The 15,968-nt window shown below is 43.9% G+C and overlaps 1 protein-coding gene across 1 annotated transcript in view; it reads left to right on the top strand.

Moving 5' to 3' along the window:
* Window positions 1-15,968, top strand: part of ODAD1 (outer dynein arm docking complex subunit 1) — a 179,116-nt gene that overhangs the window by 56,220 nt on the left and 106,928 nt on the right. The window contains exon 9 of the mRNA XM_040415604.1: window positions 15,201-15,335. Within this exon, the coding sequence (XP_040271538.1) occupies window positions 15,201-15,335 (135 nt within the window). The remainder of the gene's footprint in view (window positions 1-15,200; window positions 15,336-15,968) is intronic.

Genomic DNA, 15,968 nt, shown 5'->3' with positions numbered 1-15,968 from the left:
TTCTCTCGTAACCGTTGCAACACTCGTCTGACATCCAGAATGTGGGCCTCCATGGATTCAGAATATACCAAGATGTCATCCAAATAGACTACCACACACTGCTGCAACAGGTCACGGAAAACATCGTTGATGAATTCCTGAAAGACTGCGGGCGCATTGCACAACCCAAAGGGCATAACCAAGGATTCGTAATGACTGGTCCTGGTGTTAAACGCGGTCTTCCACTCATCGCCCGCCTTGATCCTTACCAGGTTATATGCCGCCCTCAGGTCGAGTTTGGTAAAGACCGTGGCCCCTTTAAGGCGATCGAACAGCTCGGAAATCAAGGGTATCGGGTAAGCGTTCTTGATCGTGATGCGATTGAGACCCCTGTAATCGATGCAAGGCCTCAACTCACCGCCCTTCTTTTTCACAAAGAAAAATCCAGCCCCTGCCGGGGACGAAGATTTGCGAATGTGTCCGCGTGAAAGCGCCTCCCTCACGTACTCCTCCATGGCCTCATTCTCCGCTACCGACAGTGGATAGACTTTGCCACGAGGAGGAACGGCACCAGATTGTAACTCTATGGCACAATCGTATGGGCGGTGCGGAGGTAGGGCAACCGCGCGCACCTTATCGAATACATCCCGGTACTCCTCGTATTCAGGAGGCAACAGAGAGTCCGAGGAAGTACACAGCAACTTGACAGACCCATGGATGCAACTAGCCCCACACTGCGGTGACCACGAGAGGATCTCGACCGATCTCCAATCGAAAGTCGGATTATGTTTCTGGAGCCAGGGGTACCCCAAGACCACCGAGTAGTGTGGAGACGAAATAACCTGGAGGCAGACCGACTCTCTGTGAACGGCACCAATGGCTATCCCCACTGGAAGGGTCTCATGAGTCACGTGTGGCGGCAGAAGGGGTCTGCCGTCTATCGCCTCAAGAGCCAGTGGGGAACCTCGAGCCTGCAGAGGAATGGAATTGGCGGCAGCGAACACACTATCAATGAACAAACCACCAGCACCAGAGTCCACCAACGCCTGGGTCGTCACCGAGCCCCCGACCCAGGAGAGGACAACAGTGATCAGTGGTTTGTCAACACGGGAAACCGGGGACGAGGAGAGCAGCAAGCAGGTAAGACCATGACATAGAGGCTCATTAGCATATTTTAAAAGTCTTTATTCTAAGAGAACGGCGGCAGGCAGGGAGTTATAAAGCACACTGTTATGTAGTGCTGACATTAGCACATCGCTAATGGCAGTCAGCTACATAACAGAATTTCTCATGACAGGAACCCTTTAAGAACTGTGTTGGAGCATAGCAATATAGTAGTTGGTGAAAGATCTAATCTCATATTCATGATTTCAGTTCATACTTGTAACTACTCAGCCGCTTTTGAGTTGTATCTGTGGGTACCTGTAGTTTTGTTGGTCAAGCAGGTTTCCCCAATGGGGAATTGGTAGAAACTTTGTACCAACCATACCCTTAGATTATCACCGCAATGCTATGTAATACTCTCCCACTAGTTGGCCAATGTCCAGGTCAGATTTAAGTATACCCCAATAAGTAATGAGAATGTCTACATGTGAATCTTTCCTTCTGATCATTTGCTGCCGTCAATTCCAAACAGTTCCGTCAACCCCTAATGTATTGTGTAAGAAATCCAACAGCACTCAATCCGTAGCTCGCGTTGCATGGGAAGGCGCGTCCCCCACAAACAATGTGAAAGTAATCCCAGCAAGCGTTTCTCAATTCAGAAAGATGTATTCTTTATTCCAACATATAGATCAAAATTTTCAGGACGCGTTTTGGCCCGTCCATACTTTCTCAACTGATAGCAAAAAAAGACTAAATTGGTATATGTGACGAATACCGCACCTCGCTGCCGTCGGACGTCAAATACATAGAGCCAGCGAGATACGGTATAGTCACTGGTTACCAAGGCGTGACGGTTACACCGTCCCTGAGGAGCAGGTAAAGTCAGCTTGGTACAGTGTTCACAGACTCCATCTGTCCACACGGGCAGCAAGCTGAGAGAGCCTTTTCACTGCCCCAGTGAAACAGCGCTTCCTCAGCCCGGGTATACTGCCACCAGCTTCTTGTGTCATATAAGCCCCGGTCTGCTAACGGGATTATATAGGGTGAGAAACCAACCCGCGATAGCGTATAACTAGGCCGAAACACAGCACAAGATTAAATTATATATTTAATCGCCTTAAGGGCTCACTAGGAATAACACTATACACACAAAGAATATATACAGTGGTCTGTGGTTACAAATACAGGTAGTATGGTACAAACAGGATTAAACAGAGCAAAAAGTCCCACTAAACACATGGAGGTCCCTCTAAACACATGGCACAATGTGACCCCCCTTCAGAGAAAAGACATGCCCGCTGGCTTGCATCGGCCTTTTGACCTGTAGCCGGCCCCTCCCCCCTCCGCCTCTGGGAGGGGTCCCACCTCCCTGCTGGCCCTGGCAGCCCAACGATCCACAAAACCCCTTAGGGTTCATAGCTCCAGACCAGAAGATCACAGGGAGATGGTTCTGGGACCAGCGGATCCGCCGGGATTCCAGCCACAGGTAGAGTCCAAACATGGTACCATTATTTGGTTTCTGTGGGGAGATATGTGTATCTCCCCTCCCTGGCGTCCTATTACCAAACTACGAGTAACAGCCTGACTGTCTTGGCCATAGGGACGACTTATGTATGTGATGCACGGGCGATTCATAATTCCTTATGAATCGCCGGTTCCATGAAGTCTGATACTTTCGATTGAATGGCCTAGACCCCCTGCAGGGAGGTATTTCCTATTCCATTAGCTGGGTTACTGGCTGGCTGGAGTAGGTGTAAGCGAGTGGCTTGTTTGAAACCAGGACCCCCTTTGGTGCTCCTACCTCTGCTATCAGACAGCAGATGTCTGGTGTGAAAACATGGCTGACATTAAATAATAATCCATATCCCTCACAGTATAATTGTATAGGCAAGGTAATCAAGTCACATGTAAGTGACGTCATCAACTCATTAACAACTCATGGCCAAAACAGGAAATGACACAAAATAAACATACAAATAATATACAATGTGATACAAGATTAATCAGTCACCTATTATAAAGGATACAATAATCCCTAAGCATAAACAACATGTCCATTAATATAAGCGCTGCGGTGCAGTCTGCAACAAGAGATAAGTCCTTATTAATTATCCAAACCCATAATCTCATAGTCCCTGTGTAATGTGTCCAATGTGTGAGTCCAAAATGTTTCTCTTCTTAACAACAGTTTTTTAATATCACCCCCCCTTCTTGGTTGTTGAATCTGTTCTATTATTTGTAAGAGATTTTTCTTGCAAATGGTCAATTTGTGTTTACTGATACGGTCTTTAATGGTTTGCATGGTTTCTCCTATATACATTAAGAAACATGGGCACTTTATCAAGTAGATCACATTCGAAGTGTCACATGTATAATATCCCTTAATTTTATATGCTTTTCCTGACTGTTGATGGTAGAAGAATGACCCTGGAGTACATTAGTTCTTCCTGCTTTAGCTCCTGATGAAAATGTTTAGAAACGCATTGAGCGTTAATAGGAAGCTACTTTAGTGCTGCATACAGTTGCTGTATGTAGGGAATGGCTTTAGCTATAAAGACAGCTTAGAATAGTTGTACATGGTTAAAACTTCTGACAGGAGATATTAACACATAGCTCTCTCTCTCCAGAAATATATTATCTATTCCTTCTAGCAATATCCCAGCTGAAGCAATCAGACTAAACAGGGGAGGTTGGGAGCCTTATATACAGTATATGATTGTTGGCTCTTCCCCTACCAGGCTTGCACACAAAAATAGCTCTATGCATTAAGGGTATGTATGCAGAGATATAAGTCACACCTCAAATTAACTCAATTCCACATGTGGACTAGGTATAATAAAACATAACTTTTACCAAAGTATCTTCTAAAAGCATAGGTGGTTGCAGTGGGACGAAACAAAAAACAAACACACATACAGTACAGACCAAAAGTTTGGACACACCTTCTCATTTAAAGAGTTTTCTTTATTTTCATGACTATGAAGGCATTAAAACTATGAATTAACACATGTGGAATTATATACATAACAAACAAGTGTGAAACAACTGAAAATATGTCATATTCTAGGTTCTTCAAAGTAGCCACCTTTTGCTTTGATTACTGCTTTGCACACTCTTGGCATTCTCTTGATGAGCTTCAAGAGGTAGTCCTCTGAAATGGTCTTCCAACAGTCTTGAAGGAGTTCCCAGAGATGCTTAGCACTTGTTGGCCCTTTTGCCTTCACTCTGCGGTCCAGCTCACCCCAAACCATCTCGATTGGGTTCAGGTCCGGTGACTGTGGAGGCCAGGTCATCTGCGCAGCACCCCATCACTCTCCTTCATGGTCAAATAGCCCTTACTTTCAAAGTTTTCCCAATTTTTCGGCTGACTGACTGACCTTCATTTCTTAAAGTAATGATGGCCACTCGTTTTTCTTTACTTAGCTGCTTTTTTCTTGCCATAATACAAATTCTAACAGTCTATTCAGTAGGACTATCAGCTGTGTATCCACCTGACTTCTCCTCAACGCAACTGATGGTCCCAACCCCATTTATAAAACAAGAAATCCCACTTATTAAACCTGACAGGGCACACCTGTGAAGTGAAAACCATTTCAGGGGACTACCTCTTGAAGCTCATCAAGAGAATGCCAAGAGTGTGCAAAGCAGTAATCAAAGCAAAAGGTCGCTACTTTGAAGAACCTAGAATATGACATATTTTCAGTTGTTTCACACTTTATGTATATAATTCCACATGTGTTAATTCATAGTTTTGATGCCTTCAGTGTGAACCTGCAATTTTCATAGTCATGAAAATAAAGAAAACTCTTTGAATGAGAAGGTGTGTCCAAACTTTTGGTCTGTACTGTATATACATATATTGCCACTGTCTGGGGCCGCGGAAAAGGATAATTATGGGTAGATCTTACCCCGTCCTGTAGACACACGACCAGCAACAGTGGGTGGTGTCAGTGCTCTGGTATAACAATTGGGCACTGATGACCAGTACTTCTGTGGGTATGGCAGTATGGACACTCCTGTTGTGCCCTATTCTACAGCCCTCCCTTTGTAGGCGATTCAGGGGCTATCCAAATTTGCCTGCCTAACCAACACAGAGCACCCGCCCCGACAGGGGCGACCCCATACGGAACCTGTCCCTATAATGGGGCCTAGTCCCTGTAACAGCCCTTACTAAAAAGCCCTACGTGCCATGTTTCATTCCATAGAATCGGAACTCATCAGGGGCTTACTGAAGTCAAAGGGTTTCTAAAAAGACAGAAGAAGACACGCAAGAGACCGTGGTCACTAGGTATACTTCATCATATAGACATCAAAAATGGCTGTTTGGTATGTATCCTCTACTTACTGCTTCAGGATTAAGATTCCTTCCTTGTAGTTTGGAGGGTGTACGGACGGTCAGTGGTACTCGTCCCTACAGAGTATGGGAAAGTGTCCCCAAATCACCCTTGTCTCACCGCAAGATGCAAAAATTACGGAGATGTGGCATGGTACGCCATATCGCCTTTAAATCCGGCGCCTCAGGCAGTTAGCACCCCCTTCCGCCTACTCCCCACCGTGGCACGCATGTGGAACGCACGCTGTTACTGCGCGCTCCACTTCGACCGGAAGTCGGCGTCACATGATCATTAGGGCTGCCGGAAGCTCCGTGCGGCTGTGTCTATGCGTCCCGTGTTACCAAGCAACCGGACGACGCCCAGACACTGCACGCTCGCGTGCCATCTCTGATGCCGAATGGCAGATTTATGCAGTACAATCACTCAATATGGATTTAATTAGCAGGTTTCTCAGCACATATATCCTCACAGGATTAACTGTGGGATGCAGATGGAGGGGGTATGAATAACAGATAGTTATGTTAATGCTTCCATTAGAAAGTTCCGGATTACGTTATCAGTGGCAATAGACTCAGATAAAACAGGTAAAGCTCTGCTGCTCATTGAGGCTATTAGGATATACAGTTTTTAAATAAAATATCCATCTTGCCTCACATTGAAGGATTCTCTTATTCCAATCTCCACACCTCATTGGTGGTTTAACTTTCTCGATGCCCTTAAAGGAGAGGCACCTCGAATCCCTGCCATGCTCAGTCCTTACATGACGCGAGACAGAGGTGTCCCTACGATTGTGGATGTCGCCTATATGTTCACCGATCCTCCTTCTTAGTTCCCTTTTTGTTTTACCAATATATTCCTTGCCACAGGAGCATGTGATTTTATAAATGACTCCTGTGGTTTTGCAGTTAATCAGATCCCTGATGACGTACGTTTTATACGTATTACTGCTCTTAAAGAATTTTCCACATTGCATGTATTTGCAGGCTATGCATCCACTACATCTATAATTTCCATGGATTCCTCTTTCCAACCAGGTTTTAGGGGCTGGTATTGGTGAAAAGTGACTATTCACCGTCCAATCCCGTACACTTTTATCTCTCCTGTACGTTATACTTGGACGTTCTTTTATAGTACAAACTCAGGAGGGGGATTCCTCGAGGTCAATACCTAAGTATAAGGAGGAACTGCTCCAAAGACTCAGAATTTCAAAAACAGGCAGCCGTTCTGAAAAAGAGATTCATGGATCGTGGTTACCCTATTGGTACACTAACACCTGCCTATCAGGCTGCCTATGCCCGCGACCGTACTTCCCTTCTTACCCCCAAAAAAAAGATAGCATCTAGCGACAATGTTTCCCTAACAAAGGCACAAGAGATACGCCTGATGAGTACATTTAATGAGGCCTCTACTGGCATAAGAGAAATAATCTCGAAACATTGGCATGTACTTAGAATGGATCCTGACCTCTGTGAGACTAAGTACATGCCAATGTTTCGAGATTATTTCTCTTATGCCAGTAGAGGCCTCATTAAATGTACTGATCAGGCGTATCTCTTGTGCCTTTGTTAGGGAAACATTGTCGCTAGATGCTATCTTTTTTTTGGGGGTAAGAAGGGAAGTACGGTCGCGGGCATAGGCAGCCTGATAGGCAGGTGTTAGTGTACCAATAGGGTAACCACGATCCATGAATCTCTTTTTCAGAACGGCTGCCTGTTTTTGAAATTCTGAGTCTTTGGAGCAGTTCCTCCTTATACTTAGGTATTGACCTCGAGGAATCCCCCTCCTGAGTTTGTACTATAAAAGAACGTCCAAGTATAACGTACAGGAGAGGCAAAAGTGTACGGGATTGGACGGTGAATAGTCACTTTTCACCAATACCAGCCCCTAAAACCTGGTTGGAAAGAGGAATCCATGGAAATTATAGATGTAGTGGATGCACAGCCTGCAAATACATGCAATGTGGAAAATTCTTTAAGAGCAGTAATACGTATAAAACGTACGTCATCAGGGATCTGATTAACTGCAAAACCACAGGAGTCATTATAAAATCACATGCTCCTGTGACAAGGAATATATTGGTAAAACAAAAAGGGAACTAAGAAGGAGGATCGGTGAACATATAGGCGACATCCACAATTGTAGGGACACCTCTGTCTCGCGTCATGTAAGGACTGAGCATGGCGGGGATTCGAGGTGCCTCTCCTTTAAGGGCATCGAGAAAGTTAAACCACCAATGAGGTGTGGAGATTGAAATAAGAGAATCCTTCAATGTGAGGCAAGATGGATATTTTATTTAAAAACTGTATATCCTAATAGCCTCAATGAGCAGCAGAGCTTTACCTGTTTTATCTGAGTCTATTGCCACTGATAACGTAATCCAGAGCTTTCTAATGGGAGCATTAACATAACTATCCGTTATTCATACCCCCTCCATCTGCATCCCACAGTTAATCCTGTGAGGATATATGTGCTGAGAAACCTGCTAATTAAATCCATATTGAGTGATTGTACTGAATAAATCTGCCATTCGGCATCAGAGATGGCATGCGAGCGTGCAGTGTCTGGGCGTCGTCCGGTTGCTTGGTAACACGGGACGCATAGACACAGCCGCACGGAGCTTCCGGCAGCCCTAATGATCATGTGACGCCGACTTCCGGTGGAAGTGGAGCGCGCAGTAACAGAGTGCGTTCCACATGCGCGCCACGGTGGGGAGTAGGCGGAAGGGGGTGTTAACTGCCTAAGGCACCGGATATAAAGGCGATATGGCGTACCATGCCACATCTCCGTAATTTTTGCATCTTGCGGTGAGACGAGGGTGATTTGGGGACACTTTCCCATACTCTGTAGGGACGAGTACCACTGACCGTCCGTACACCCTGCAAACTACAAGGAAGGAATCTTGATCCTGAAGTAGTAAGTAGAGGATACATACCAAACAGCTATTTCTGATGTCTATATGATGAAATATACTTAGTGTCCACGGTCTCTTGCGTGTCTTCTTCTGTCTTTTTAGAAACCCTTTGACTTCAGTAAGCCCCTGATGAGTTCCGATTCTATGGAATGAAACATGGCACGTAGGGCTTTTTAGTAAGGGCTGTTACAGGGACTAGGCCCCATTATAGGGACAGGTTCCGTATGGGGTCGCCCCTGTCGGGGCGGGTGCTCTGTGTTGGTTAGGCGGGCAAATTTGGATAGCCCCTGAATCCCCTACACAGGGAGGGCTGTAGAATAGGGCACAACAGGAGTGTCCATACTGCCAAACCCACAGAAGTACTGGTCATCAGTGCCCCATTGTTATACCAGGGCACTGACGCCACCCACTGTTGCTGGTTGTGTGTCTACAGGACGGGGTAAGATCTACCCATAATTATCCTTTTCCGCGGCCCCAGACAGTGGCAATATATGTATATATGTGTGTATGTTTTTAGTTTTGTCCCACTGCAACCACCTATGCTTTTAGAAGATACTTTAGTAAAAGTTATGTTTTATTATACCTAGTCCACATGTGGAATTGAGACTCTTCCCCTACCAGCATGATCTGTATACACAGTCTATGGGACCCTGTGCCCAATTACATCTTTTAACCAGTTTTTGAATAAACTTTTTACATTTTATTTTAGCGTGTTAGGCAGTGAATCGTGTTCTCACATCACAGGCATATTTTGTATTCTTATTAATTCCTATTTTTCTTCACCGGAAGCAGACTGCATCTACTGTACTTCAGATGGAGAAAAGTAGGAGTCTTTTCACATGAAATTGATTTGACTATATTCATCTTGGCAGCATTGAGCAGTGATTTTTCCTTATTCCAGGCAGCCAAGATTTTACTATTTAGGGCATTGGAGATTTCGAACAAGAATAATCTATGCAAAAGTTAGAAATATGGGAAAATCTTGTATTTGATTTAAAGTAGTTACCTCACGATCTAGCAAGACAGATGAATATAATCCTCTTTTTGTGTGTCATATTCTAAAAACTTAGTTCTGGCAGACTTGGCACATTCATGGCTTACATGGGAGGCCGTTTTAATGACCAGCATGTAATGTTACATTTCACTTGCAGCAGACAATATATGTGCACCTAGATGTGGCTTTCAAGATGATAATGGCTAATAACTGTGGGCCAGAGAAACTGGACCCTAAACAATCTGCTGATAGCATCTTTTTATTTATTTATTTTTTAATTATGAAACAAACAATTTTTCCATACAAGTACATATCCAAAACATTATTTCTTTGTACCTTTTTATCCCAACCTCATAATACCCTCCCTACCCACCCTCCCATTGCGGTGCATCTCTCTAGGAAAGGGGGAAGTCAAAGAAAGAGATTAAAAGAGATTTAGAATTTCCAATCCCCCCATACCTTAATCCATTTTTCCTCTATATTCCTTTGTTTATAATGCACTTTTCATATCTTTTGATCTTGATCTATCAATTAACCCTGGAAAGATCACCCGATATCCAACACTCCATCATAAAAGAAATCACTACTTTCAGTTTTTGGGTAATAAAGTCGTCAATCGCTAACCAGTATTCTTTTAGTTCTTTTCAAAACCAAAACATATGGATAAAGGTGTAGAAACATCTACAGTACCTCTAACAAAAATGTATCTTTAATACTGTGCAGTGCCGAGCGTAACTGAAAATACCTAAACCAAGATAAATTACTTATATTCTCTCTGTGTTAAGTCAAAAAATGAAAGTATTTCCCCATTCCTCACCACCTGTGCAACATAAAGAATATTTATTTTGCCAATATTGATCTCCTACCAATTCATCTAAAATCTGTAAATAATAATTGTGCCATAAGGGAGTACATCCCAGAGAGCCCTTTATCCCCATCCAGCCTCTAATAGTGCACCAAGACCAACTAAGCAATTTCTTAGCCTCTCTATAGTCCTGTTGTATGTTAGATAGCTGTCCGGATTCCAATGGAGGAAACATATTATTATGAGGAGATCTATTCACCAGGGTCCTACATAGTGGGCTATAGTGATGGCCTTGCGGTTCGCCCGGCAGTCGGTTCGTGGCGAACTTTGCGCGTTTGTGATCCGCCGAACATGTGAACATATGGAGATGTCCACACGCGCCATATTCTTTGGCAATGCGCCAAACTTTACTCCATGACACATCCATCAGGAGGGACAGGACAGCTAATTGAGACATTTCAGCACATGGACACACCCCCAACCCTATAACAGAACCCGATCTGGCAGCCATTTTACATTATGTGTTTTGCCAGTGTAGGGAGAGGTTGCATTTTGGAGTAGGGACAGGCTGTTAGGAACTTAGGGACACCAAACGCTAGCTAATAGGGCCAAAAAAGTCCTTTTTAGGACTGGTAACATTGTGCTATCGATAGCTGTGATACACAGAGGGGTATGATATACTTATAATATACTTTCTAACATAGAAAGTATATTCTAGTGCATTTGTATGCTTCCAGAAAATACTGATTGAGGGCTGCGATCTATCAGCTTCCACAAAATAGTGATTGAGGTTTTCCATATACCTGCTTCCACAAAATTACTGCTTGAGGGTGATATTCCAGCTTCAACTAACAACTGATTGAGGCCATCCATATATCAGCTTCCACAAAAAAGTGATAGAGGTTTTCCATATACCTGCGTCCACAAAATACAGATTGCGGGTTTTGATATACCTGCTTCAACTAACAACTGATTGATGCCTGCCATATATCAGCTTCCACAAAATCGTGATAGAGGTTTTTCATATACCTGCGTCCACAAAATTACTGCTTGAGGATTATATACCTGCTTCAACTAACTTATTGAGACCTGCCATATATCAGCTTCCACAAAATAGTGATAGAGGTTTTCCATATACCAGCATCCACAAACTTACTGCTTGAGGGTGATATACCAGCTTCAACTAACAACTGATAGATGCCTTTCATATATCAGCTTCCACAAAATTGTGATAGAGGTTTTCCATATACCAGCATCCACAAAATTACTGCTTGAGGATGATATACCTGCTTCAACTGACAACTTATTGAGGCCTGCCATATATTAGCTTCCACAAAATAGTGATAGAGGTTTTCCATATACCTGCGTCCACAAAATTACTGCTTGAGGGTGATATACCTGCTTCAACTAACAACTGATTGAGGCCTTCCATATATCAGCTTCCACAAAATAGTGATAGAGGTTTTCATATACATGCATCCAGAAAATTACTGCTTGAGGGGGATACACCTGCTTCAACTAACTGAGGCCTGCCATATATCAGCTTCCACAAGATAGTGATAGAGGTTTTCCATATACCTGCGTCCACAAAATTACTGCTTGAGGGTGATGGGAAGCCTTGAAAGCTTCCCATACCAGTTGAATTTTTGCTGACTTATAATTGATGCCCCAAAAAACAAACAAACTCCTGTTCTATCACTTTATGATTCTCCATTATGGAGATCCAATGGGGATTTAATCGAAATGGGGGTCTTACCCAATATTTATCAACCGTCATGGATACTTCAATAGTAACTGGTACATGGTCAGATAAAGCCCTGGCCTCATATTTCATCTGCTTTATACATCTAAGATAATTTTATTTATCAAAGACCTCATGCACACGACCGTTTTTTTTTTACGGTCCGCAAAAACGGGGTCCGTAGGTCCGTGATCCGTGACCGTTTTTTCGTCCGTGGGTCTTCCTTGATTTTTGGAGGATCCACGGACATGAAAAAAAAGTCGTTTTGGTGTCCGCCAGGCCATGCGGAGCCAAACGGATCCGTCCTGAATTACAATGCAAGTCAATGGGGACGGATCCGTTTGATATTGACACAATATGGTGCAATTGCAAACGGATCCGTCCCCCATTGACTTTCAATGTAAAGTCAGGAGTCCCTTTTATACCATCGGATCAGAGTTTTCTCCAATCCGATGGTATATTTTAACTTGAAGCGTCCCCATCACCATGGGAACGCCTCTATGTTAGAATATACTGTCGGATATGAGTTAGATCGTGAAACTCAAATCCGACAGTATATTCTAACACAGAGGCGTTCCCATGGTGATGGGGACGCTTCAGGTTAGAATATAGACAGACCCCCCCTGTTTTTAACTCATTGGTGGCCAGTGCGGCCGGCCCCCCCTCCCTCCCCTGTAGTTAACTCGTTGGTGGCCAGTGGGCCCCCCTCCCTCCCCTGTAGTTAACTCTTTGTTGTCCAGTGCGGCCGGCCCCCCCCCCTCCCTCCCCTGTAGTTAACTCATTGGTGGCCAGTGGGCCATCCCCCCTCCCTCCCCCTCCTAATTAAAATCTCCCCCCCTATCATTGGTGGCAGCGGAGAGTACCAATCGGAGTCCCAGTTTAATCGCTAGGGCTCCGATCGGTAACCATGGCAACCAGGATGCAACTGCAGTCCCGGTTGCCATGGTTACTTAGCAAATTGTAGAAGCATTATACTTACCTGCGAGCTGCGATGTCTGTGTCCGGCCGGGAACTCCTCCTACTGGTAAGTGACAGGTCTGTGCGGCGCATTGCTTAATGATCTGTCACCTACCAGTAGGAGGAGCTCCTGGCCGGACGCAGACATCGCAGCTCGCAGGTAAGTATAATGCTTCTACAAATTGCTAAGTAACCATGGCAACCGGGACTGCAGTAGCGTCCTGGTTGCCATGGTTACCGATCGGAGCCCCAACGATTAAACTGGGACTCCGATCGGTACTCTCTGCTGCCACCAATGATAGGGGGGAGATTTTAATTAGGAGGGGGAGGGATGGGGGAGGGCCCACTGGCCACCAACGAGTTAACTACAGGGGAGGAAGGGGGGGCCCACTGGCCACCAACGAGTTAACTACAGGGGAAGGAGGGGGGGCCAGCCGCACTGACAACAAAGAGTTAACTACAGGGGAGGGAGGGGGGGCCCACTGGCCACCAACGAGTTAACTACAGGGGAGGGAGGGGGGGCCGGCCGCACTGGACAACAAAGAGTTAACTACAGGGGAGGGAGGGGGGCCCACTGGCCACCAATGTGTTAAATAAGGGGGGGGGGGCCTGCCCCCTGCTGCCTGGCAGCACCTGCCAGGCAGCAGGGGGCAGTCATGTACACAGTTATTTTAGTATATTCTAACCTGAAGCTCTGAAAAAGCTTTTATGCAGACGGATCCGTCTGTATGAAAGTAACCTACGGCCACGGATCACGGACACGGATGCCAATCTTGTGTGCATCCGGATTCTTTCACGGACCCATTGACTTGAATGGGTCCGTGAACCGTTGTCCGTCAAAAAAATAGGACAGGTCATATTTTTTTGACGGACAGGATACACGGATCACGGTCTGCAAAACGGTGCATTTTCCGATTTTTCCACGGACCCATTGAAAGTCAATGGGTCCGCGAAAAAAAATGAAAAACTGCACAACGGCCACGGATGCACACAACGGTCGTGTGCATGAGGCCAAAGCCAGATCTATCCTAGATATTGAGTTTCCAGCTTTACTTACACATGCATATGCTTTTTTCCCCTTCCCTATGTACTCCCATACGTCAACAAAGCCTGATTCCAGGCAAAATCGTGCCAAGAGGGACCCTTGTACAGGAGTATAGATGTCTCCCCCCAATGAAATTATATAAATTCCTGGATTCATGACACAATTAAAGTCCCCATTAACTATTGAGGGACATTCAGGCCATTGATCCTTAAAGGTTAACAAACAATTAAGTACATATAAATAAAAGGGTGGCGAAATATAAATAAAAGCCAAAATACATAATGTTCCAGCAAGTTTTCCATAAAGAAACATAAATCGACCTTGCTTATCAATAGAGGGTGCCCAACAGACAAAATCAATCTGTTTATGAATTAGCACTGTCACTCCTCTAGAGTAACTAGAGAAAGTGGAGTGGTAAGTCTGCTTGGCCCATCCCCTACCCATCCGCCTAACTGTCTCCCCATTGAGATGGGTCTCCACTAGGCAAATAATGGCTGGTAGGTGTCTCTGTACCAGATCAAAAACCGCCTGTCTTTTTAACTTATCCCCCAGACCCCAAACATTCCAAGTTACATAGTTACATAGTTAATACGGTTGAAAAAAGACATACGTCCATCAAGTTCAACCAAAGGATAGGTGGGGATGCGAATTCCAGAAGGAAGTGAGACTCAGATTTCTACACATTTTCATAAGCATTAATATCATTTACTTTCAAGAATTCATCTAAACCCTTTAAAAAACTGTCCACTGTTCCTTCTGTGTCCATGTCCTGAGGAAGTCTTTTCCACAGATTCACAGTTCTTACAGTAAAGCTTTGACGCTTCTGGAGACTGAACTTTTTCTTCTCCAGTCGGAAGCAGTGCCCACTTGTCTTTTGAGGGCATTTGACATGGAACAGTATTTCACCGTATTTTTTGTATGGCCCATTTATATATTTGTATAGTTTAATCATGTCCACCCTTAGACGTCTGTTCTCAAGACTAAATTAATTCAATTATTTTAATATTTCTTCATAACTAAGACCCTCCATGCCCTTATCAGTTTAGTCGCTCTCCTCTGTACTTTTTCCAGCTGCAGAGCATCCTTTCTATGGACTGGTGCCCAGAAATGAACTGCATATTCCAGATGAGGTCGCACCAACGCTTTGCAAAGTGGTAGTGTTGCACTTTTAAATAGCATTTACCCAATTTGGTTTATGGTATCTGTTTGAAGCTGCAGCTTTTCACTATATTTGAATGTTCAGCTAATGATGAGATGGATATATTGATATTTTAGGATATCTGACATATATAACATCGATATACTTATTATCCATTTTTTTATTAAATAGAAAAAGAAGAGCAAGAAAGAAAAAAGAGAGATCCAACAGAAGACACCATTGAGACCTATGAACAAGCTTTCCAGCAAATCCAGTCTGTCACTGGTGAAGACAACCTTGACATATTAGTCAACAGATTCATTGAAGGTATAGAATTATAGTTTTTTTTGTCTTTTGTAATCAATATATGACAATAAAGTAAAGTATAAGGTTCCTTTTACATAGGCTGGTGTTTAGGAACAAACAATGTTCCTTCCGGTCATTGCTCCTTGTAGACATGCCACCAGTCGTGAAAAACCTAAATAATGTAAGTCAATTTTTCAGGTCCAAACCACGGCTAATTTAAATTGCTATTTATTTATTTTTAGGTCTTTACCTTTACTTGTACAGTACAGACCAAAAGTTTGGACACACCTTCTCATTCAAAGAGTTTTCTTTATTTTCATGATTATGAAAATTGTAGATTCACACTGAAGGCATCAAAACTATGAATTAACACATGTGGAATTATATACATAACAAACAAGTGTGAAACAACAGAAAATATGTCATATTCTAGGTTGTTCAAAGTAGCCACCTTTTGCTTTGATTACTGCTTGGCATTCTCTTGATGAGCTTCAAGAGGTAGTCCCCTGAAATGGTTTTCACTTCACAGGTGTGCCCTGTCAGGTTTAATAAGTGGGATTTCTTGCCTTATAAATGTTGTTGGGACCATCAGTTGCATTGAGGAGAAGTCAGGTGGATACACAGCTGATAGTCCTACTGAATAGACTGTTAGAA

This window comes from Bufo bufo, chromosome 1 (genome assembly GCF_905171765.1).
Source record: "Bufo bufo chromosome 1, aBufBuf1.1, whole genome shotgun sequence".
Classification (NCBI taxonomy): domain Eukaryota; kingdom Metazoa; phylum Chordata; class Amphibia; order Anura; family Bufonidae; genus Bufo; species Bufo bufo.
The sequence above is the reverse complement of the archived record's forward strand: the minus strand, read 5'-3'. Positions and strand labels throughout refer to the sequence as shown.